General features: G+C 34.3%; 1 protein-coding gene across 2 annotated transcripts in view; it reads left to right on the top strand.

Annotated features, from left to right (window-relative positions):
- The first annotated feature begins 2399 nt into the window (after window positions 1–2399).
- Window positions 2400–26545, top strand: part of LOC129225985 (putative inorganic phosphate cotransporter) — a 59881-nt gene continuing 35735 nt past the window's right edge. Inside the window, exons 1-4 of one of the 2 annotated variants that reach the window (XM_054860557.1) lie at window positions 2400–2520; window positions 6068–6146; window positions 13661–13769; window positions 15704–15921. In XM_054860557.1, the coding sequence (XP_054716532.1) occupies window positions 13733–13769; window positions 15704–15921 (255 nt within the window). In that variant the 5' untranslated portion in view covers window positions 2400–2520; window positions 6068–6146; window positions 13661–13732. The remainder of the gene's footprint in view (window positions 2521–6067; window positions 6147–13660; window positions 13770–15703; window positions 15922–26545) is intronic. The other variant, XM_054860558.1, reaches the window with a different exon arrangement.

Here is a 26545-nt window from a genome sequence, read left to right as displayed (position 1 = left end):
TTCCCAGGTACCATAGGATATTGTACCTTGAGACAGCTAGGAACTTTTATTTTAAATGCTGACAATATTTTATTTTCAAAATGTCTGAATTAAAAAAATATATATTGCATAGAAATATGTTGGGGTATTTTAAGGTGACTTTTAGATTTTAAATTTGATTCAAATAACTGACGTTAAAAATTAAAATATAAAAAGTATCCCAGGGCCCAACACTCTCCCCTATTGGCGACAGCTGCGGACTGGGTACCCGAAGAGGGCGCCAACTTTGAGTCCCAAAGAGCGCACAGGTTCAAGGATGCAGAAACAAAAACAAAACGAGTTGATGTGTGCATCACATGATTTCCTTTTACGCCAATTTAATGATAATAGCGCCTTGGAGTAAGCAAGGAAACACTAAATATTTTCACCTCTAGTTTCTTGCGAACCGAAGCAAAAAAACGTTTTACACAGATTTATTTCCTCATTATCGGCAATTTTAAAGTGATTCAGTGGTTAACTCTTTAAATATCACCAACATTGGCCGAAGTAAAACCAGACTAAAAAATAAAAATAAAAAAAATCGCCAATTTTTTCGTCAAGTTGGCGACTAAACTTGGCGGCCAAAAGCTTGGCAATATATTACCAAGTGTTTGACAAATTATAACACCACTTGAGTTGGCTTTGAAATTAATAATGATTCCCCCCAAACAGGGACAAAAGACCCCCTTAGGAACATCCGAATGCAACCAAAAGAGAAGGTGCCCAACTAGATCCCACTAGGAGTCTACGTACCGAATTTCACCTTTCTAGGACATACCGCTTTTGGGTTATGCGAAATATATACGCACATACATACATACGCACATCCACACATATGTACATACGGACGTCACGGGAAAACTCGTTGTAATTAACTGGGGGATCGTCAAAATGGATATTTCGGGTGTCTGTACGTGTACGTTCCTAGGCATACATCCACGTGTGGTCGGGTCAAAAAAAAACTCAACATTCATTCGAGGGTGAGCAAAATGGAAATTAAGGCCGATTTTTGAGTGAAAATATTTTTGCGAATACAATACTTCCTTTTTTTGTAAAAGGAAGTAAAAATAAAGGCGCACAGGTTCGAGGGCGCTAAAGGAAAAAGAAGGCGCACAGGTTTGAGGGCGCACCGGCCCTCTGACCGATGAGACCAATCCGCTTCTGATTGGAGAATTATGAAAAATATTCTATGATGAATTAAAGCGCCCTGATGAAAGTTAACTGGTGATACTTGGCACGATTTCTTTTTTCACGTGACGAGTAATGTGTCAACAACACTCAGCGTTATTTTCAGCCCATCTCTCCGCTGACCTTCGTAAGAACTTTCATTTTCTCTTGCGTGCACTCTCAAAACGAACTGAAACATTCGCCATCTTGGATCACATATTTCTTCATCATAAATCTCCGATTCAGAAATTGAACTAGCATATAAGTGAACAGAATAGGAAAACCCACATCAAGTTTTCCCAAATGATAAAAAAAAAAATTTTTGCCGTATTATCTATAAAATGTAAGTAAGTTCTTCAAAACATTAGAAATCCATTTTATTATATTTTATTATAGTTAATGAAAAGTTACCCTTATTTTTTTTGACCTCTCGACGGCTTACACGTTTGTGTCTAGAGCAAGTTATATAAAAACTGTTTATAGTTTTTGTTTTACTTTTGTACATTAGCCCACTCGAAATATCGTAAAACACAAATGTAGTTGTTTCTGTAAATTGTATGAATTTCATGTTCACATAGAATATTAAAACCTTTTGAATTTCATGTTCACATAGAATATTAAAACCTTTTTTTTTTTTTTTGCCTTTGTAGGGGAGTGGGGTGACGCCACAAATTACCACCCGGGTGTCAGTCATGCTAGGTACGCCACTGTTGGAAGGTCACATTGACCTCCCGTGACCTCCCACTCGGGAACCCTTACGTGTTCATAAATATACCAATTTGTCCATTATTGCGTCGCGCACTCTAAAAGCAATTTCAAAAATGACGAAAAAATACTCAAACTTGAACATATTGCAAGTCAAAATGGTTCCGATTACGTGGTATTCAAATTTGAAACATTCAAGTACTCAAATCAACATGTATGCTCATTTTTAAATATGTACTAATTTCAAAATTGAGTACTATGTACTCATTTTTGAGTATGAAATAATTCAGCCCCCTAATTGAAAACAGGGATCTCATATTTGAAACAAAAGATTTCAAGGAAATTTGAAAGCATGAATGCACTCGTTTTTGAAAACTTAATTTTTCTCACTGCGTTAAATACAATATTCTGTGGTTAAAAATGGCACCGGAAAATGTCCTGACGTTTTGTGGGCGAGTTTGACTTTTAGCGTCGCACACTCATTTGAAACTAGTTATCAGATCCGTTGTTTGTGTGCGTCGCTGTTTGTATTTGTGAGAGATAAAAATTAGGGTCATTTTGTCTACACGAGAGAGAGCAACTTATGACATTAAAAAGATGGTGAGGGAGACGTGAAGCTATAATCCAATGGTGAGTGCACTTTTTATGCAATGGTTATAGAAAATGGGGTCGTTTCCAAAATTTTAAAAGTATTTTTTTCTGAAAGAGCATGCTTAAAAACATAGAATCTGACCATTTTTTAAATAATTTCTTTAAGTTTAATATTTTTAAAAAATTCTTAAATCGGTGCTCTTTTATCGTTTAACGCTTCTGTCGATGACATCACAAATGATGAAATGCCATTCAGTGTTGCCAATCACGATCCAAATTATTTAATTCGCATCTTTACTCACGTGCATTGGCAACGATATGGTTGATAGCAAGCGTAGAGCGCAATTGTAATTTGCTTCTTGATTATCAAATCGTGGAAATGCCGTAGAAAGATGCGCCATAGTGCATCATTTGTGACGTCATAAAGACCACGCCTTGTTTGAAGAATCGGACATTTTTAAAAATGAATAAAAAAATAACTGTTGGGAAAATGAAAGTATTTTCTGAGTCCATGTTTTTACTTTCTTCTATATCTAATATATAGAAGAAAGTATTGGATTCGTGCAAATTTTCGAATTTCGAATTTTGACGGATTCGAACGTTTTGAGGTGTGCTGAGTCCATTTCGACCATTTTTGGAAAATGTCTGTCTGTCTGTGTGTGTGTATGTATGTGTGTGTGTGTGTGTGTGTATGTATGTGTGTCACGTCTGTGTGTGACCAGTTTTTTGTGGCCGCTCTACAACAAAAACTACCGCATGAAATCGAACGAAATTTAGTACACATATGTGCCCCTATGTGAACTTGTGCCCATTAGTTTTTGGCGCGAATTCCTCCAAGGGGGGTGGAGCAATGGGACGTTTTTCGAGTTACGCGTGCTTGCTATTCCTCAGGAAGTTACTGGCGGAATCAAACAAAATTTGGTCCATATGTTGGTATTAACAGGAACAGGTGCTGATTCAATTTTGGTGTCAATAACTCAAACGGGGGTTGAGCTATAGAACGTTTTTTGTCGTCAATTGTGACTGCTGTATCTCAAGAAATAATGAACGGAATGAAAGAAAAATTTATCGGCAAGTAGCCCTTAGTGGGTATAAGAACTGATTTTATTTTTGTGTCAACAGCTAAAAAGGAGGTAGCGCAATCATCCGTTCTTTTTTTCCATTTTGAGTGCCCTATCTCAAGAAGTAATGCTACGTTCTGGTTGAAATTTGGAATATATGTGAATCCATATGTAAACAGGCTTTGGTTCTATTTTGACGCCGATCGCTCCAAGAGGTGTTGATTTTTTTTTTTTTTTTTTTTTTTTTTTTTTTTTTTTTTTTTTTTTGCGAATAAAAATATTTTTATTAATGCAACAATAAGAAAGATAAATCGTAATAGATTGTCGTCTGCGTATTTCTCGTGATTTTAATTGTATGGAAATGATCGGAAATATTATCTCAATGATTTAAAATTTTTAACTGTTGCCATCTTATGTTTGTTAACAAATAAAATATTTGTAATTCATTCAAGCAAGGCTTTTAAAATAACTTTCAATTTTCGCTCTTTGCTTTGCTTTTGCAATAATTCAGACATTGGGATAGTCGTCAAGTTTTTGCATGTGTCATTTTGTTTTTGTTGGGAATATTGCTTCCTCGTCAAGCATGGGGAGGGATCAGAAAAAAAAAAAAAAAGAAAAATATAGAAGAAAGTTTCGTGATGGCCACAACATACTAGTTTTTTTTTTTTTTTTTTTTTGCTTATTCTATCAATTTAAGTGACAAAAAGTACTACTTTTGACTGAAGGAAACAACTCCATTATACTGCAATTTTGCACGCATTAAAAATGAAGGATTTTTTTACATAACATGTCCTAGTCGATAAAAATGCGGAAAAAATAAATAAGAGTTCCTCAGATACAAATATATCGTACCCTAATTAAAATGTTACCTTTCTAAACAATTTTAAATATCTTGATGATGTAGTTCATTTAAATTTTCACAAGAATTTAACAAATTATCGCAGTCAGCTTAAATAAGAAATTCTTTGCTTGTATATACGACTCTTTTTTAAAACCAAGTAAAGCTTGACTACGAAAAGAAGGCGGATAACCTTGAAGCGAAACATCATTTGTATCATTTGTAACAGGTAGAACCTGCCACAAAGCACCGAATAGTAAGAGGCATGGTTTCGCTAACCCTATCTGTTCCAAAATAATAACAAACAACCTATTACAAATGATACAAATGATGTTTTTGCTTCAAGGACATCCGCCTTCTTTTCGTGGTCAAGCTATAACTGTTATTTCTATTACTTGGAATAGTTATTTATCCCACGAAGTTTTGCACTTATTTTGACATAGAAATGTTTTAGAAAGAAATTGTTCGTGCATAATTAAGATCATACACTCATTTTATAAGGAAATAAAACATTTTTTTTTACACAGTTTCGAGGAAACAACGGCATTTTTTGTTTGATAGTGCACATCAATTTTTGTACAATTAGTTTTTAACGTTTCTACATCCTTGCCATGACTTCTTGAAAGTTGGGAAATTTTCAGCACATTTCCCGTATTGACGAAATATTAGTTTCGAAAATGCCCAATAACGTTAAATAGGATGCAGTTTATATTAGGAGAATTAGGAGGTTTGAATTTCTTAACAGTCCAATATCTTCCCAATTATTAAAAAAATATATTATTTTCTGCAAATTTGGCGCAATCCGAAACTTTGCCGTAGTAACCCTAGCAGTGCAACAATGAAAAATCCGATCCAAAATGGCTAAACTTTTGCTGATGCGTCGGCCTATCTATATAGTGGCTCTACACTGATCGAGTAAAGCTCCTGACGTCACCAACAATGAAACTCTCGCCATGGTCATGATAATTTGATAATATTTTTTTCTAATGTTTGACATGCAGTGAAATGCTTTACTTTGATGAAGCTGAACTGGAACCTGTAACTTAATTGTTTTACTAGTAAGACTGTCATTTTAGGAGAATGGAGTAACGAAAAAGTGGTTAACAATGAAAGCTATCTGATGGAGTTAAGGGTTAACCCACTGGAGTTAAGGTTAAAATTTCAACAATTAAAATATCAGAAACACAGGTAATTGCTTCGTTCAAATGTTGAAGCAATTTTTCACCCGTCATACCTTGACGGGCAATTTTCTAGTATATGTTATTTTTCTTTTTTTTTTTTTTTTAATTTCCTTTAATACTCCAAACTTTATAAGTAAAGCTAGAGCATGTTTTTACAGACTTGTTTCACCTCTATAGACAAACAAACAAGTCGTATTTCAACTGTTTTTTGAAAAATCATGCTTAAAAACCGGATCTCAGAATTCAAACTGCCGAGAGCCACGGGAGCAAACATTTCACTCGGGTCAGCTAGTTCTGCTTAGTATTACCCGTAAAGCATAATCGTATGCGCGATCCGAAAAAAACTGACTCAGAGTGAAACTTTTTCGACTGAGAATAGTTAATCTAGTTTCTCGCAATGACAATAGTACAGATACGCTGATTGTTTGGAGCTCATATCTATTCGAAATCTTAGAAGATAATGGTTGGATCAGTCAGACTTAACGCGTTTGCACGTTCTTTTGCAGTTCCAGAGGCCGAAATGGCAAAATCATCAACAAACACTTCGTTCTTTAATTGCAGATGAAATCGACATGAATTCCTCAGGTAAGAAAACATTTTATTTTCCAGGGATGCTCACCTAGGGGGTTGGGGGTCATGGCAGCTGTATGCGTCATTGAAATTTTTAGGCGGGTGTTTTGAGGGGTATATTCTCATTCGGGTGGGGGGTGTTTTGGGGGGGGAGGGTTTTCGCGATGCTTAAGGGGGTGCGCCCTTGCTCTTAGGGGGGTGGGCACTCCTGTATTTTCTACGTATTTAGTTTGTGCTAATGACGACGCATGTACGAAAATCAACAATGCCCATGGATTAGATTTATTTTATGACAGTTATTGATGGAATGAAATTTAATTTCAAAGACTATAAATATTACGAAAAGAATTCCTAAGACTTGTAAAAAAAGATTTTTCTGATCAATTTCTACAAATAAAAAATTTCCACTGAGGGGTTTTTTTTTTTTGGGGGGGGGGGGGGGTTCTTACGTTAGGTATCAACATTTTCAGAAGCAATTTTTTTCGTAACTTTAAACTATAAAAATGAAAAAAACATTTTTGAAAAGAAAATATAACCAACTTCAGAACAGCAGCCGGAAATTGCTCTAAAAAGTAATAATTAATTTCTTGCTTTGAACAACATCGATACTACTTTTACGCACAATTTTATTTTTGAAGTCGACGCGGCGTCAAAACAAAATGTAAAATAATGTGTTACCATATTCGATTACATTTTTCAGAAAACCCACTCAAAATTAGGACCCGAACATTTATACCCTTATACTGCCGTGGGCAGTAACTGCAATTTTTTTTTTTTTTTTTTTTTTTTTTTTTTTTTTAATCATCTATTGTACGAGCTTTATTGGACACGCTTGCTTATTTGGTTTCTGCTGAAAAAAAGGTGTGAAAAAAACATCTAATTGCAACACTTTCCTATTGTTAGCATTGAATCCAACACACATTTCTTCAAATATCTCGAACCCTCAATTCTGAAGATACTGCCGTTTACCTGCTCACGGTAGTATACAGATAGTTATCGATATAATGTATGCGAAAAATTAAATTAAATCTATATTTTTCATTGAATTATGATATAGTTTTACTAATTGTTTTTGAGTCGACTTCAAAATTATGTTTCAAAATATTTTTGATGTGCCGTAAAGTGGCTTGGATGGATTTTTTTTTTCTCTGATATTACTTAATACCTGCTTTTCCTAGCTACTAAATACTACAGGATGCCCAGGCTTGTTTTGTGAACGATCTTTTAATTTTTTTAAGAGTTGATATACTAAAGTCAAAATGGGCTGATGCCACTCTCTAAGACATTTCTCCGGAATTATTTGAATCTGGACACAATTGTAATTTTTCCTCTTAATAATCCGCATTATTTCCTACTTCAAGGGGTTCTCTTTTACTTTCGGACCCTTTTTATCCCCAGATCTGCAAAAAGTGGGCATAAATAGTAACTAACCTCTTTATTTTAAAAGATTACAAGCCTTATTTAACATAATTTAGTGATGAAATGTGGTTTGGGGCTGTTTGAACGCTGGGTTCAAGTAGCCCCATTTTAAGACATCCAGTGCACTTTTACTAGCTTATATTAGTTACTTTGTTAATTACATAGCTATAACCTTAAAACACTGTTATTTTAATAAGAAATAGAATGTAAACATAAAACTATCTTTACCTTGATGATATCAGATGTTTCCATGAACTTACAGGTGAAAGTTTGCAAACACAAAAAACAGCAGTTTAGATAACTTGCAGTCATAACCTCAATTAGAAAAAGGCGACATTAGCAGAAATTTTGCTTCATGCTCCAGCGTCTACCTAGTACTGCTACCGGTCATGGAGAAATTTTTTTCAGCATATACATTGAGTTATATAGGACCAGGACGGATTTTAAACACTTTTTTCCTCATGGGTTCAAGCAGCCCCGGGAGGCTCAAATATCCCCACTTTACTGTAGTTCAAAAAATAAAATCATTTTTTACCTTTTTAGAGTAATTTCTAGCTGCAGTTTTGAAGTCGGTTCTATTTTTTTTTTCAAAAATATTTTTATTTCATGCGTTTTAGCGTAAATGTATTGTATAGACAGTATGATCATATCATGATAGTGAAGGCAATATAATATATAAGCGTATTTTATAAACATCACGAAACTTCAACTTGTTTTTGCATATAAATACTCCATATAAAAAAAACATTCCACGCATCTAAAATTTTAATAACATTAAGGGAAAGAGAGTGAGTGAATTTTGTATTTGCTTTAGAAAACGTAAGAGTTGCCGTCATTCAAAACTCTCATCTTCATACATATAATAAGAAATGAACGAGTAACGCTCCTGACGACATCGACAATGAAACTCGCGCCACGACATGATAATTTGATGGTCTTGTTATGTTTAACATGTAGAGAAAGCCTTTGCTGTGACAAGGCTGAACTCGATCCGGTCACTTTCCTATTTTACTGGTAAGACTGTCCTTTCAGGAGAAAGAAGAAATGAAAAACTGGTCTAAAGTGAACGCTACCTACTGGACTTTAGGGGTTAATCCACTGGAGTTAAGGTTACAATTTCCAAGTATCAAAATATCAACAAACAGGAAACTACTTCGTTCAAATATAGAAGCAATTTTCACCCGTCCTATCTTGACGGACGATTTTCTAGTTATAATTATTATTATTCACACTGGTAAAAAGCAAACAATTATTTCAAATATGGGTTTCATATTTAATCATTTTATAGGGAAGTCACATAAAATAATGTTTATTTCCCATAACATTTTTGAAGAACAAATATGGTCAAACAAAAGAGGGGGAACACATACCTATTCATCAAAAAAAAAAAAAAATCATCAAAATCGGTTCACTACGTGAGAAGTTATTAGGTGACGAAAAAAAAAAGCTTTCGGTATGAACTAAAACCGCATCCTTTTCCTAGAGGACGGGAGTAATGCACTACAAGTAGCGACGCTACTGTAGTAGCTACATATTTTTAGTAATTTGTAGTGCAATACAGTACTTAAAAAATAAATAAATAAATAAAAGTAGAGTAGTGATCAGCGCGATACAAATAAAATAGCAGTTCGTAGCGATTTCTGGAAACTACTTTTAAATTAAGTTTTTAAAAAAAGAAAGAAAGATACAAGGTTGAAACAAATCTGACTGATGCAAATAACGCGAATACATCAGCAGATGCAGTGAGAAATAAGACTCATGAAAATACGAGCTGACTTCAGAGCTATCATTTTGACGCCGCACGTTCTGTTTGACGCCATTAGTTTGTTTGGCATAGTGATTTTCATGTTTCGCCGATATTCGCATTGAACAGAGCGTGGCTTAGAAAAAAAAATGAGTGATATTGCCAATTTAGTTGCCCGTTTGTGTTTGCTGGCAGCCGAGAATGTTGGGTAAATATTTCAGGTTTCAATTCACCAAATATGGAAGCTACTGAAAATGTTATAGAAGATGATATTTAACTGCCCTGGCTGGCTGATAATTAAAAAAAACAGTGCCCTATAAAAGTATGAAAACAAACATTTTTCTGTTTCATACAAACTTTGCCCGTTAAGAAAAAAGTTTTTGCTGTCAATGTCATCCGCATATAATTTAAAATTGCACATTTAAGTATGTCAAGCATTCTTAGTTTTGTTTTATATTTGGAATAGCTTATTTATGACTATTTAAAAATAAATACTAGTACTGATTGGGATAGTTTTTTATTTTTGCTTTTTTAGTGATTGAGTGTTTATGTACTGACATAAAAAAAGTCTTTTTTTTTTTTAATTTTTTGACATTATTTGGCAAGATTGAAAAAACGTTTTTATTTAATTTTATCAGTGGTCTAAGAAAAATGGTGTCCGGGATCAGATCCCTACCTTGAAATTCAAATTAATTAATTTTAGTTCCCTACAAAATATAAGTTCTTATAAAATGAATTCCTGTGATGAAAATTAGAGTTTTCCTCTTCTGTTGAATGTTGTTCATCATCGAAACAATTTTATGCTTATGTATGTCTGTGTAAAATTTCAGTCGAATTATTACTGTTGCTATTTACGTCTCCAAGAAGCCGAGTTGTTGTATTGAATTAAATATTCGCTGGTAATAAAAGAAAATAAAAATTAGAAGGCTCAATTATTTCAACTATTTAATCTTTTCTTGCAGGGAATCTTCGTAAAAATAGTAAAAATAAGGTTTTAAGTGAAAAATTGGGTGTCAAGAAAGAATTGATAATTAGTGATAAGTTATGTTCAAATAAGCTAATTCATTTCTAAACCACTTTACAAATGTTTTCTTTCAATCCTCAAGCGGTGTCTGTGCATGGCTTTTTATTATTTTTCAAAGTAGCGACTACATTTCAAAAGTAGTTTGCAGTCGTTAAGTTAAAAAAGAAAAAAAGTAGTTGTAGTTCATTACAGTTGTAATGAAGTAATTGTAGTTCGCTACCAAAAAAAATGTAATTTTTCCGACAGTGGTTAAATCGTAGTTACATGCAACAAATTTTGCAGTACTTTCCAAGATTATTTAATCCTGTATATTTATTTTTTAATTTTTAATTTATTTATTTTATTTTATTTTTTTTTATTTATTTGGATTAAACCAAATTTGGAAAAGAATTTCTTTTGATGAAAAGTAGTTCATCAAAAATGTCTAATGAAGTTTATGAATTTTAAGTCTAACATTTTTAATGTTTATTTTGTTGTAATTCATCAAATGGATCAAAATCTAGAAAGTACTCTTTCACAAAAATACGTATTACGAAATGGCAATGTTTAGGCTTGGAAAGCATGCAAAAGAAAAGAAGATGCATCAATACAGTGGACTCTCTCTATCCGAACACTCCCTAATGTGAACACCCCGCTATTCTGAACACCTTTTGATGGTCCCGGTTTGAAGCTCCTTCGACTTAACATAGGCTGACTTCTCTGTACTCTGAACACCCTATAATTTGAACACCCCAGTATTTTTAACCCCGTTCAATTATTACCACTCTTTATACTGAACATGTTCATAGTCGGTAGGGGCTGAGCAATATGAGCATAAACTTTATTTATATTTCAAGAGTCCAACCATTGTATCAAGTAGTATACAAGATTTTTAAAGTAAAGGGTGTTTTTTTAGAGGTATAGAACTTTAAGTCGGGAACACTGCTTGACCTGTGGGCCATTTTGATAGTTGTCACTTGTTTTGTATTTAGTTTGGTTCGCCATTTCATCATGAATGGACAACAAGACGGTGCAACATGCCACACAGCGCGTGTCACAATTGATTTATTGAAAGAAACTTTCGGTGAACGAATAATTTCGTTTAATGGATCCATGAATCGTTCTGCAAGATCATGCGATTTAACTGCGCTGGACTTTTTTTGTGGGGCTGTGTGAAGTCTCAGGTATACACCGATAAGCCACAGATGATTGACGCCTTGGACGAGAACATTCGCCACATATCACTCACATACGACCCCCACTGCTGCAAAAAGTGATAGAAAATTGAACTTCCCGATTAGACTTTCTCCAAGCCAGCCGAAGTAGCCATATACCAGAAATCACATTTAAATAAAAATGGCAAAGAATCATATTTCGAATAAAGCCAAATTCAAGGCAATTTACATCATTTAACGGTGTTTTATTTGAACCTAAAGTTCTATACCTCTAAAAAAACACCCATTAATATACAAGATTTTTAAAGTACGATTAACTTCAAGCAAATGCGGCACCCGGATCCATTTTCACTTGGATGATAACTCGTACCTTACATAAGAATATACAATGAAAAAACAGATTACAATTGCTCTTTTTTTTTCAGGTATTTTACCGATAGATGTACTGTAGTATTTTATGGTTGAATGTTATGTAAAAAAAAAAGGAAATAAATGCTACTGTGAGTTGAATCAGACATTGCACTAGCCAAGCCACCAATCCAAAATTTATCACCTCGTATCTCAGTAACTGGTACAGCTCACTTGGGAAAGTACTGAACATAGTCCACTAACGCAATAGAATATATATAGTACTTACGTTATATAGTCTCCCTCTATAATGAACACCCCCATAATCTGAACACTTTTGTTTGGTCCCATGAGTGTTCAGAATAGAGAGCGTCCACTGTATTATTATGTAACCTTGCCTAGTTCATTTGACCAAATGATTGTCCACTTCTGATATTTATTGATTAATCATGAAGATCAATACTGCCGCGGGTAAGTAAACTGCAGTATCTGCAAAAATAAGTTTTCAAGATATTTAAAGAAACGCGTTTTGTATTCAATTCAATGTTGACAACACGGAAATGTTTGGATAAGACGGTTTTTTTTCAGCGGAATCCAACTAATCAAGCTTGTACAATGCAGCTGATGAACAATAAATGAAAAAATTGCAAACAAAAGATGACAAACGAAAAATTCGTAGTTACTGCCCTTTCCTGTCCAAATCAGAATAAATCTGCCTTAGGCAGGTAAAATGCAGTAACTTTTTTTTTTTTTGAGCAATCACGATTGCTTATTGCTTTCATTTGACTGTTTTGGCGTCCTATGATTTTATTTTCCCACCAGCACCCTCTGCACCATCACCGTCGACCGGCCTCACGATGCTGCTCCTATAGCGAAAACCGTCTCCAGTTTGCGCCCATATCCTACACTCACACGCATGCATACACACAGCTGCAAACACACACACACTCATGCCTGCACACACACAACACACATGCATACATACACCTACACACATGCACACACACTCATGCCTGCATATAGACACAAACACACACGCATACATACAAATTCCCATACACACACATACACACTCATGCCTGGGCACAAACACACACCCCTACATACACACACACACTCGCGATTGAGAAAAACATAATTTGAATTCAAAAAGCAAAAATTCAAATTATTTTTTTTTTTTCCTTTTTTTCATTTTTGTCATCTATTGTACGTTAGCTTTGAGGTCAACTTTGCTTTTTTGGTTTCCGCTGAAAAAAAGGCGCGAAAAAAACGTCTAATTCCAACATTTCCATATTGTTAGTATTGAATCCAGCACACATTTCTTCAAATATCTTGAAAACTTATTTCTGCAGATACTGCCGTTTACCCGACCACGGCAGAAATGAGTGCGAGTGATGTTTCCTTTAGTGAATTTCAAAAATTGTAGAACATTTTCTAAATTAATTCACAAACTCTTGGTACAGTACATAGGATAGAAATTTTTCCAATTTGCATAAACTGATATTTACGCAACTAATATCATCTTAAAACTTAATTGGACCGTTAATTGCATTTATTCTTGTATCTCAATGATTTTGTTTTCTTTTTAAATACAAATTTTTTACCACTTTTAACCTCTTGCTCCGGCCAGTGTTAACTCATTAACTGAAGACTTTTTTATTTATGTTGAGTATTGTTGCGCTGATAAAGTGGCTCTATTGTAAACTCAAAGTAGCTATTTGCAGCATTTTTTTGAAAATTTGTGCTGAACTTACGTTATTTTTCTTTTTTAATTACAATCAATAAAATTTAGAGAGTTTGTAATTTTCAAAATATTTGTAAAATTTCTGTTTTTTCCTAGGAATTCCTACCTAACAGGCCTACTTATCTTTATCACCATTATTTGTTGTTCCTTAGTGTCAAATAAGACATTATGAATGAAGAGAAAACGGAACGTCGTAAATCATGTCGTAAGTATATCTCATAACTCACAAAGTTCAAGCGTATAAAAAATCAATTGAAAAAATAGTTTGTTTCAGTTTTGAAACTTGAAAAAATATCATCAGTTCCGGCATTTTACATTTGTTTCTAGTTAAAGTATTTTTTATAGTCAAGAACTTTTTTTGTAGTTACCTTTTGATTCTACATACATTCCCTGCCTATTTTTGCACGATTCCATTCGTGGGCAATAAAACAGGACACCCTGTTGTTCTTGTTTTTTTTTTCTTTAGTTTGTGCCAGAACTTCACAACTTGTTTTGAACTTTACAACCATCTGACAATCGAAAACCATAATCTGCAAACCATCATAAGGCACAGCTTTTCAACCAACATAATTTCATGATTTTTATTTCTCCGAAAACTGCCCAACTTGATTGGCAAAATCTGTGGAATACCTTTCTATGCTTCCACCTCATATTTCCTTTCCAAGAAACGATTACCTTCCCTCATCCTCCAATTTAGTTTAACAAAAAGTTTTCTATTGAAATGTATCAAACTAAATAGTCCCAATCGTTAAAAAGCAAAAATCTCACATACTGTGAATTCATGAAAATTCATCTTTTCGCTCACAATCAATAAGACCAATCCAAGCAATATCCATTTGATAAATCAAGATAAAAGATACGATGATAGCATCTATTACTACCAACATTCCCTTGCCAACAAAATTCACGTACAGTCGACCATCGTATAACACTGTTAATTCGTTGCGTGTAGTATCGAAATCGTGTTATACGAGAATTTTCTTAAAAATAACTTATATCTTACACTAATTAGTCATAATTACATAGTAAAAATCATGTCAATATGTATCGTATTGTACCGAAACCGTGTTTCGTGTTATATCGAAACCGTGTCATACGAAACTTAGAAATAATATGAATCAAGGGATGTTATATCGAAACCTAGTTTCACAAAAACAAAGTAAAAACTTATTGGTGTTATTATCAAACATTAACAGAATGTACGAGGGCAAATCAAAGTCTTTGAGCCTATTTTTTATTTGCCAAAAACAGGTACATACAGGTATTTACAAATATTAGTAGTGTACTACGTACCTTACATTATTCGCAGTTACTGCCCCTTACCTACCCTCGACCGTATGAATATAGATAACACAAAATTTGTTGGAATTGTTCCTACTTTCATTTGTTAGATGTTGTGGACTGCACTACAAATGAGGTAGTGAGAAGCAAAGGGATGCAAGTGGTAAAATAAAAAATTTGGAGATAACCAGTACAAATTGTAGGATAACCTCTCCTCTGGCTTGGGGCAAGAAATAGTACTAGTACCCCTGGTAGGTGCTGCTGTATAGCATGATTTAGGGGAAAAAATCGATGAAAGTCTACCTAGGACGTAATCTTTATGCGCGTTTTACTCGAAACTTGAAAATGTCCACTTTCATCCCTTTGCTTCTCACTGCCTCAAATATAATTTTGGAAATACGTGTTCCCCAACCTCACGAACTTTCGTAACACTTGTTAAAAGCAGGAGCAAACGAGACGATTTAGCAGTACCTGCTTAAAATGAACTTATTGTAAAGTAGTCTTTTTTTCTTGATTTTTTTTTTCAAATGGGGCTGAGTCAGGCTGTTTAGCCTTTAGCAGACCTAGTGCGATCCCCGATACGGCATGCAATCTTTAATGTGCCAGCATTAAGGCGCTGGTGCCGATGGCACGGATAATTTTGACGCCCAGTTTCCACCAGATGGAGGCACCTGGGCTCTCTGATGCGAACCTGCACTCGGGATTTAATTTTGCCGAAGGAATTCAAAGCCAGACGAACACCCAAGGGATCTTTTACATGTCGCATGATTATGCGACATGAGCGCTGACGATTTTCTACATATTTTTTTTTAATTTGAACTGATTTCTTCTTTCCCACAAATGCCCCTTTCTTTTCAGAGTTCTCTGGTGTGCGTTACCTGTTTTCCCTTCTTGGCTTCTTGGGTTTTTGCACTCTGTATGCCATCAGAGTTAATTTGAATGTCGCCATAGTAGCTATGGTTAACCGCACAGCAGTCTATGGAGAAGCAGACGATAATAGTAATTCTTCGAATGAATGTCACGAAGAGCTTCCCGCCATACTCATCAATGAAACCATTCCAGATCTACCAAGCAAGGTATGTAAAGTACATTTTCTTTTCAGTTTCAGTTTTTTTCTTCCGTCGGAAATAATCGCATGTTTTCGAAAGACTACGACTCCGACTCCTTTACCCCAAAATTAGTCCGACTCCGACTCCACAGCCCTGGATTTAAGAAATGTTCATGCTCCAGAGTAGTACAAGTTTACTTCATCAAAATAATTTTGAGGGGTATAAATGTATCGTGTTTAAAAATGAAAATTTCTTGGTTGATGCTTTATTTATCGAAATATCACTATTAAAAATAAAACGAAAAATATATATTTTTTTAATTTCTATATTGAACTACATACCACCGTCGTCGCAACAATAATGAAAAAATATTTATTAGCAAAAAAATGAAGAAATACTTCTTCATTTGTCACAGATTTTCTACATCGAAATTCCTAATCAGGCCAAAAATATCAGCGAAATGAGCTCACCAACTAGTGGGTCAATAGCTTTGTTTATCCCCAAAACATTCCTTCCAAGATAAAAATTTATAGTAGCCAATATGTTGATAACATTTTTTCTTTTTTTTCAGACACCAACCCTTTTTTACTATGAGGATACAATAATAATAAAAATAATAATAATAAGGGTAAAGTAAAAGAGTTATAAGAATAATTCTAGAAAAATCTGTTAAAGTGCAGAAAAAGATCAATCTCAAAATTATCTGCCTTGACATTAGATAACTTTGTCTAAAGATAACAAATCATTTGCTTAAAGTGAATAAAAGCCTATTTCAAGGTGGAGCGTAAAAGTTGACAGAATTGCTACTAGCAGTATTTTCTACAGCAGTATTGAATTCAACATATTGTATTTGTATTCAAATGCTAGTAGAATTTGAATGCAAATTTTGCTGTAAAACAACTGAAATTGATAGATTTTTTATTATTATTTTTATTTATTTATTTTTTTAAATAGGGATTTTAATCTGTATAAGGGGGAGACTGATAGTCATGTTCATTAGAACTCTTGCTGTAACCCTTAAAAGACGTTTTGCAATCTTCTCGTACACTCGCTTGTCAGGTTAGTTGGGCAGTTGTTACGATTTTTCCCGTCAATCACTCAGGGAATCCTTCTGAACCTCAACTAGCATAATGTAAAAGAAGCAGTCGAAAACTTGGTACAAAGTTTTAAAAAGAGTAGTGTATGTGAGTAAAAGTATGACAAAGTGTATACATGTACAAATAATAGCAATTAAAAAGAGTTTTAAAAAAACTCTGCAAACAGCTGTTTCGAGGTTATAAAACCAAACCCCTTCATCAGTGTGGGAACCATTTTATTATGAAAGAACGAGGAAACAATAAGTCCGACGACGGACAAGTCAACTAGCATTGTTTTCCTAACTTAATTCTGTTTCAATTCCAATCAAATTGTTCAAAGCATCGAAGTCCTTTATCCCCACAATCCATTCCGCAAAAGTAATTTACAGAAAAAATATTTATCACCATGTCCTTTCCGGTCTATGCTGACGCTGCGTAAATTTCTTTCGAAAACTTTTTGCAATTAATTTACTTTTCTAAGCAATAGGGTAACGGCACCAGTAACAGACAGTCATAAGTTTGGATTTAAATAATAAGAATTTTAGGAGGGTCAAGCTGATGTTGCTGTTACCCATGAATACGGTGCAGCCATCTATTTTTATCAGAGTGAATTTTATGAGCCAGTTTACAAGGCAGTGGTGCAAGGTTTGAACAGACACCACGAGCTCAGCTGGAGGTCATGTTCATTTGAATTAAATAAGGCTTCAGTTATAAAGAACTTTTGCACATTTTGTAGAGAAAAAGGCCATTTTGGGCTATTACTCATCCTTTCCTCATCTTATCTGCTACTGGGTATCATCAAATTTTTCGGTGTCTGTTACTGGGGGGGGGGCAGACCTTTTTACGAAATTGAGTAAACTAAAATAGAGTTTAACTAATTTCATAGGATCCAGAAGCATCCAAACGTTAGACGAGATTTAGTTGCATGAGAGAAAAATAGTTTAAAAATTCGAAATATATTAAAAGGCTCAGAAAATGGAGTTAACCTGAGAGCGATGTCTTAAGCATATCTCTTACTGGTGCTGGTACCCTATACTCACATTTGTCAAGCATTCAGTCAAAAATATATTCTCGGATTCTCATGCAAGAATCTGAATGTCATTAAGCAGCCTTATAGGAGCTAAAGAGCTAATGTTTATCGAGTTGGGTACAAACTTAATACCAATGTTTATCAAGTTTGTACCTAACTCGATAAACATTGTGTTTCCAAACTGGGTGTCGCAGAAAGAGGCGTGGGGTGCTGCGAAGTGTCCATATTATCAGTATACCAATATGTCACAGATAGACAAGGGTGCCATCAGAAAACCCTAATGTTGCCTCGAATCAAAAAATTTTAGTACTCCTGCTATGGATTCCTATAAAGATTCTAGATGATCGAGGCGGGGCAAATGCAACTCAATAATTCTCATTCCGCTGAACTAGAGCATTAATTTATGTTCATAAAATATGGGTTCGAAATTACTAGAGTTAATATAAACATTAGATTTCGTGTTCGTTTACCCGTAAAGTAGAAACAGACTATCCTTCGTGAGGACACTGAATGGTAAAACAAGAAGGTGTTCAATGTTTACCATCTTTCCCGCTACATTACGGTTAAGTTACATTGACAATTTAATTAGTATATTAATTCATTAGTATTTAATTTAGTTTGCGCTCTAGGCCGAAAGTTAGATTGTTCCGCACGTCGAATGATAGTGTTAAAATCACAAATGCATAATCACCTGAGTAATTCCATAAACTTCACAACTGCTAAAAAGATTCTAAAACAATTCACAAAAACTCGCACTCCCTATAGATTCGAGAATCGTTCCAGAAATCTTGCATATAATATGTATATAATGACTAAGGTAACGGCACCAGTAACAGACAGTCACAAGTTTGGATTTAAATAATAAACTTTTTTGGTGGGAAAAACCGATGTTGCTGTGGCCCATGAATACGGTGAAGCCATCTAGTGCTATCAGAATGAATTTGATGAGTCAGTATTTACACGTCAGTAGTGGAAGGTTATGAACAGCTTCCACGAGATCAGCTGGAGTTTCATGTTCATTTGAATTTAATAATGCTGTAGTTATTAAAAAAAAAGAATTTTTGCAAAGTTTGAAGTGAAAAGGGGTATTTTGTTTATTACACATTCTTTCATGATCCTGTCTGTTTCTGATCTCCATTGATTTTTCGGTGTCTGTTACTGGGGGCAGGGGGGGGGGGTAGGGGAGTCGGACCTTTTTCTTTCGAAATTGAGCATATAAAATAAGAATGAACTAATTCAGATGATCCAGAAGCAGCCAAACGTTAGGTGAGATGTAGTTGCATGAGAGAAAAATAGTTTAAACTTTTTAAGTACATTAAAAGGCTCAGAAAGTTGAGTTAACCTGAAAGAGATGTCTTAAGCATGTCTGTGACTGGTGCCGCTACCCTAAATCTTGCATTAACAGCAAAGGAACTCTAGTCATACTGATGTGTAACGTAGCTAGGGGATTCGATCCCGATAATCTTTTTCTAATCCTGGTATTTGGGAATTATCAACACATGATCCGTGTATCCCGTTATAGACAAGTAATGAAAAATCAGATCGTTATTAAAAAAAACAGCTTTTTATTAATCTTTTTATTGAAAAAATAATTAAATGTTTACAAAATACCCAGTCAAAAAGTTCAAAGAGTTACTTCAACAAAAGTCAACTTAAATCGCTTTAACATCACATACAATCAAATACTAAGCGTATGTACCTATCTACCCAAGTCCAAATTACTTCCCCCGAACGCCAGTAAACTGACCATCGAACCAGGTATGGATGGATTCGTAATTTTCTCGTCTTTATATTTGGCTATTTAACATAATCCTCCCATAATAATTAGTGGAGATATAAATTAAAAGCTATTAATCACATGATACTTTGATGGCGACATAAAATCCCTATTTTTCGAAGACTTTCCTCCATTCAAATTATTAGTCAGTGCTTCATCTCAACTTTCCGCAACAATGCTTTTATTAAAATTTGTAGCGTGAAGAAAATCATTAAGAGAGATGTGTTGCCATTTTTTTTCTCGATTATAAAGAAATAAAGTTATGGCTTTTGTTTTGAGGTTTTTCCTGTTATCGGGGGATTTAAAATGTTTTCTTTTTGGTTATTTTTTCCCAATCTGCCACAGAATGATACTGATTGTTTTTTTTTTTTTTTCCTTTAAAGCCTGTTTGTTAAACACGCGTCACTTGACCTAACTTTTATTTTCGAGGTAGACCGCGCAAAGTCGGACGACGCAAATAGTAACAATTTAAAATCTCAAAGCAAACGTCAATTTAATTCCGTAAGTAAACGTTTATAAGTGCGTTTTCAATTCTATACCCGTGTGGAAATTACTTCAAAGAGACTCTTTTCTTGTTAAGCAATTTTACTTAAATCACTTTCTTTAAATGCGACTGGCGGTGATAATGTTTTCGTGCTATTTTCTATTCGGGGCAGCAGGTTTTCTTAAAATGTTATATCATCTCTTGTAGACGTAGAGGCATTGTAGTTTAACTTGCATATCTTCCTCTTCATTATCGTCTTTTTCATTCAACCTATCAGCTAACGAAATAATCGAGTTTGGAATTGAAAACAAATCCCTTATATCATCTCTCAAATTATCACTCTCATTATGAAGATTTTGAAGATAACTAAAAATACCACTTAACTCATTTCCGTTGAAAATGATTTGTGCGGTCTAATAAATGTGCCTTCAATCTAGACTTAAAAATTGAATCATTGTCACTGCTGAAAAAAGACTGACAAGAAAAAAGTCTAAGTCTAATGGTACTAACATAACCGTCCCAGAACTGAAAATTAAATATCCGTTCATAAATGCTTTCTGCTAACCAACTGCAAAAATAAAAATAAAAACTACTGACACGACATGGACCGCGACTTTTTGTTCAGTTTTCAAGTTATGAATCACAACATTATTAGACTGATCGTTGCAAAAAAGTTAATTAAATAACAAAATCAGCCAAAAAAGGGAGGGCTGACAAAATAACAGGTAATTCGAATGCGATTCAATTTATCTTAAATGTTTCCTAACATTTTTTTTTTTTTTTCCAATTTTGTTCATCCCGAAAAATCTCGGGATTTGTCAGATTTAACTCGAAAGTTTTCGGGACTGAAATACCGGGAGCAGAGCCTTTGAAAGTAAACCAATATTCAATACCGATGGCAATTTTCCATCTATGAATATGAGTACTGACAGACTATTTTAGTTATTGCAACAAGCAATGTATCATGCGAATTTGATTTTTCGAATGTGACATACACACAACTAAAATAAATAGAAATAATTAGGCGTTACTGAAAAAGGAAATGCAGCAGAAATGCAATTTGCTATGCAGTAAACTCCCGATTATCCGCGGATTGGGTGGCACAGTAACCGCGGATAAGCGAAAACCGTGGAATAATCCGAATAATAGATTTTTTTTAAAAAAACGATACTGGCGTACGTACAATAGTTAAAAAATACGAACAACACTCCCACATACATTTAAATTATAGCTAAAAACATTGCTTCATCGCACCTACTAACATTGAACGTAAAAAATGTATGCAAAAACTAAAAACGAACAATAACACAATGAGGAGTTTAAAAAACATTTAGCGGCCGTTTAAAAATTTGAAAAGACCCGCGCGCGGATAATCCGACCGCCGATAATCGGCAGTTTACTTTAGTTCTAAGGTTCCAAAGAAAAACAAATCATCGTTGGTTTGACATCATCATTGGTTTCATCACAATGAAACTCTATTCCCTCTTAGTAACGGTATTACCTATCTATTTTTTCGATATGAAACGGTTCTGACATACTGTTTTTCAAATATAATAATGATACTGCCGTATCAATTTTTAAATAGACAAATAGCACTGGCGTACGACTTTTTAAATTAGGTACTGAAGATATTGACGCGCTACTAGTATTTAGTTATAATAGTACTGACATATCAGTTTTTAAAAACTATAATGGTACACCTCTTATGCCGTGAACCAGCTCCAATGTGCAACACATGTGGTGTCAATATGACAGTGTTGCATATTTTATGTAACTGCTCAAATTTTAACCAAATACGCTTTAAATATTTTAATAATTTTAATCCATCTTTGAAGGAGATGCTGGGGGACCCACCCCACCACAATTTGTACTCCTTCCTCCAGCAGATAGGTTTTACATGTTTTTAGTAACTAATACTTGAAGTTTTATACTTTTTATTTCAAAATACGTTTACTTTTACCATTTCCTGACTTTGTACTGAAATAAAATAATAAATAGCATATAATAAAGAATCGTTTGGAGCAGTATAGCCCTCAAGGACTCTTGCGCCATTAAAATCAGATAAACCAAAACCAATAATGGTACCGATGTATCACGTTGCAAGTACACAATTGGCACTTTCGTACAATATTTTTGAGATCGAACGGTAGCAAAATATCAATTTCCCAGTGTACTACAGAAGTAAAAAAAATTACATACATTACCGACATTGACTGAGCAATTTCTCAGTAACTGAGCTCCGGAGGCCAGTTGCTTACTATTCCAGGCTGATGAGTGCTAAAAAGCACGAAACTGTAGTCCTCGGATGGAATAACTGAGCTGGCGGTGTATTTCAAGAATTATTGTTTTCTTTATTTGATACTTAGTAGTTCTTATCGTCTGCAGCTGAGCCTAGAACTTTAATTTAATTATTATAATTTTCATTGCTCGCGTGAGTGGCAACGTTAAAATTTAAGTTTCTTGATGGAACAAAAAGATTACTGAGTTGCGATAAGTCAAGCAGCGTTGCTGCATCACATTCTTTTCATTCTGAAATATCTGGATTATTCTAAGTCATATTAATTTCTAAATTTATGTTAAATGTTACGTTCGTGTGATGTAATAAATGTTTCAGTATAGTTATTGCAAGTATATTTTATTGCGAATTCACAACGAAGAGTAAGCGGCTCTACGAATCAAAAAAGTCACGTAGCCCGCCAAGCTCAACCATTTTTGGAGCCACCAGTGAGGATTTTGTTGTTTCGTTTATGATTCATGGAATCCTTTTCATAAGGTACGATATTTTAAAATCTCTTGTAATGAAAAATGCAAATGTAGGATATTGCATAAAACGTAAATAACGGACATTTAATTCATATTCGAATGCAAATTCCCATGAACATTATTATTCTAATTCATTTGTGCTATAAATGAAACTGAGTCTTTTATTCATTGAAATGGTTTATATTCTATTCTGAATGAAGTGTATAAGAAACGTTTATCAGAAAAATCATTCTTGAATGTTGATATATTTTGTTGTAATTCTCGGAAAAGGTTCTTAACCCTGGTTTACAACCAAAGATACATTCTATTCTATTAAACTTTATTGCATGATATAGATACATTCTATTCTATTTATTCTCATTCTATCTTTCATTTTGTGATAAACCATGACTTCTAAAGCTGCATCTGCGTATGAAAAAGCAAAAAAGAAACGAGCTACTATTCGCGCGGTAACAACTAAGCTACTGAATAAAATTTCTGAGCAGTTGAATAATGAAGACGTTACTGTGGAAGATTTAAGCACATTCAAGCTGCAATTAAATAGTAAGCTAAATCAAATTCAAGTCGCTGATGCAGAAGTTGAAAACTTAATCGAAGATATGGATGAATTCGAAAATGAAATAGAAGCTAGCCAAGAATATTCAGATAAAATTCTAAATCTTCAGTTCGATATTGAAAGCAGAATTGAAAAAATTAAGCTTGACTTTGAGAAAGATAATCGGTCTACATTACCATCGCGAAGTGGACCTTTTCAAACAAGTACGAGCATAAATTTGCCTAAATTCGATCTTCCAGCATTTAACGGAAATATAAGTAATTGGATTAGCTTTAAACAAATTTTCATTTCAACTATTCATGATAATTCTAATTTAAGTCAACTGCAAAAATTGCAATACTTGCATGCATCAGTTACAGAAGAAGCTGCTCGACTAATAAAGGGCTTTCCTATCACAGAAAATAATTATTCTCAAGCTTGGGAAACGTTAATTAGTCGTTATGACAACAAAAGAGAGTTATCATATGCTTTAGTTTCGAAAATATTTAGCATTAAACCAGTCAAATTGATGACCTCTAAATCTCTTCGGGATATTTTGGATTCTTGCAATGAAGCAATTCGTAATCTAAAAACGTTGGGATTTGAGTTAGACAAACTTTCAGAATTAATCATTATTCAATTTCTCGAAAAACGCTTAGATGATAATATCCGAAAACAGTGGGAGCTCACATTAGAAGATGAAGAAATTCCGTCGTATAAGAAATTTATTGAATTTTTAGAAAAGCATGCCAGAAGCATGAAAACCTGCAAAGAAATCTATCCCAAGGAGGAACTTTTGAAATCCAAGAAGTCAGTTAGCTATAATTCCGTAACAAACGTAAATCGTAGAAGTTGTGTATTGTGCAATTTAGATCATGCATTGTTCAAATGTTCAGAATTCAAAGATTTGAGCACTCAAGAACGGTGGAATCTAGCGAAGAAGAATAAACTTTGCTTTAACTGCTTGAGAGCTAATCACGATACTTCGAAATGTAAAGTTACTTTTCACTGCAAAGATTGTTCTAAAAGACACCAAACTCTCTTACATGATTCTTCATACAAATCGAACCTTTCAGTCGATAATTCTGCACAGTCAAGTGATTCTGTTCAAGTTAATAATTCTCAGTCCAGCAGTCTAGCTTTAACTGGTCTGAATAATTCGTGCAATATTCTGCTATCTACAGCTTTAGTCAAAGTCAAGGATTCTCAAGGACATTGGCAACTGTGTAGAACTTTACTCGATTGTGGTTCTCAAACCTCATTGATGACTGAAGAATGCTGTAATAGACTTAATCTAAAAACATTTTCAACTAATCACTTAGTCATAGGAACTGGTAATCAAGTTGCTGGAAAGTCCAATTACTTAGTAAATTTAAACTTTACTCCACGGTTTAATTCAGAAATCTATTCTACTAAAGCACTAATAGTTAAAGAACTTACTACGAAATTACCAAATTTCCTTATTTCTAGTCATAAATGGTCACACATTGAAAGTTTGCAGTTAGCAGATACTGATTTCTTCATCTCCAGAAACATAGACATAATATTAGGTGCAAATGTATTTTTTGACATAATTCAAGGTCGCAAGATAAGTGGTGGAAAAGACACACCTACAGCTATTCAATCAAAGTTAGGTTGGATTCTCTCAGGAAGGGTATCGTCCAAATTATATGAAGGTACAGAAAATACCAAATTGAGTCACCATTCCAGTGTAAAAATTGATGAAGTTCTTCAGAAATTCTGGGAATTGGAATCTATTCCTCAGAAAGAAAAGTTAAGCATTCAAGACGCAAACTGTGAAAAGTTTTACTCAGAAACTACAACTAGAGATGACACTGGAAGATATGAAGTCAAACTGCCATTCAAGGAAGAACCAAGTCTTGGAAATTCGAGAGATCAAGCGGTTGCACGATTTCTGTCGTTGGAAAGGAAACTAATCCAAAATCCTAGCATGTATGATCAATACAAGAATTTCATGAGGGAATATTTATCCTTAAACCACATGGAATTAGTGCAAACAGAAGAGATCATAGTAGAAGATCGCAAGTGTTTTTATATGCCACACCACGGAGTAATTAGAGAACAAAGCAGCACCACAAAATTAAGAGTTGTGTTCGACGCATCAGCTAAATTATCCGCAAACATCTCGCTAAATGATGTTTTGCATGCTGGACCCAAACTCCAAACTGATCTATTTTATATTCTATCAAATTTCAGAATACACTCCATAGCTCTTGCGGCTGATATCGAAAAAAAGTTCCGACAAATTCTTGTCTCACATTCAGATTCTGATTTTCAGAGAATTATATGGCGAGAAAATCCCGACCAAAAGATTGAAGACTATAGATTGAAGACAGTGACTTACGGAACTGCTTGCGCACCGTATTTAGCCATAAGAACTATTAAAAAACTTGCTGAAGATGAAGAGATGAATTTTCCTAAAGCCTCAAAAGTTATCGACAAGGACTTTTACGTAGATGATCTAGTAACAGGAGCCGATTCAATTCAGGAAGCTGAAAATCTCATGAGTGATTTAATTAATCTAATGAGAAGAGGTGGATTCACTCTTCGAAAATGGATATCAAATGAACATAGTATTCTTTCAAAATTACCTCCTGAACTAAAAGGAACAGAACAGTCTATAAATATTGCTGAAGTCAGTGAAACTTCTCGGCATTCAGTGGGATCCAAATCAAGACACATTTGCAATTCATTTAAATCCAGCTCAAGAAGTCACCACAAAACGGCAATTGTTGTCAAGCATTGCTAGAATTTATGATCCCCTCGGTTTCATTTCACCCTCTACAGTTTTAGCTAAAATTATGATGCAGAAATTATGGTTATGCAAGTCAAAATGGGATGATCCACTCCCAGACAGTATCCTTAAAGAATGGACAAGTTTTGCTTCACAGCTTCCGATACTTGAAAATATTCAAATGCCACGACATTTCTTCATCCAAAATTCTGCAGTAAAATGTATTCAAAT

This window comes from Uloborus diversus, chromosome 7 (assembly GCF_026930045.1).
Source record: "Uloborus diversus isolate 005 chromosome 7, Udiv.v.3.1, whole genome shotgun sequence".
Classification (NCBI taxonomy): domain Eukaryota; kingdom Metazoa; phylum Arthropoda; class Arachnida; order Araneae; family Uloboridae; genus Uloborus; species Uloborus diversus.
The sequence above is the reverse complement of the archived record's forward strand: the minus strand, read 5'-3'. Positions and strand labels throughout refer to the sequence as shown.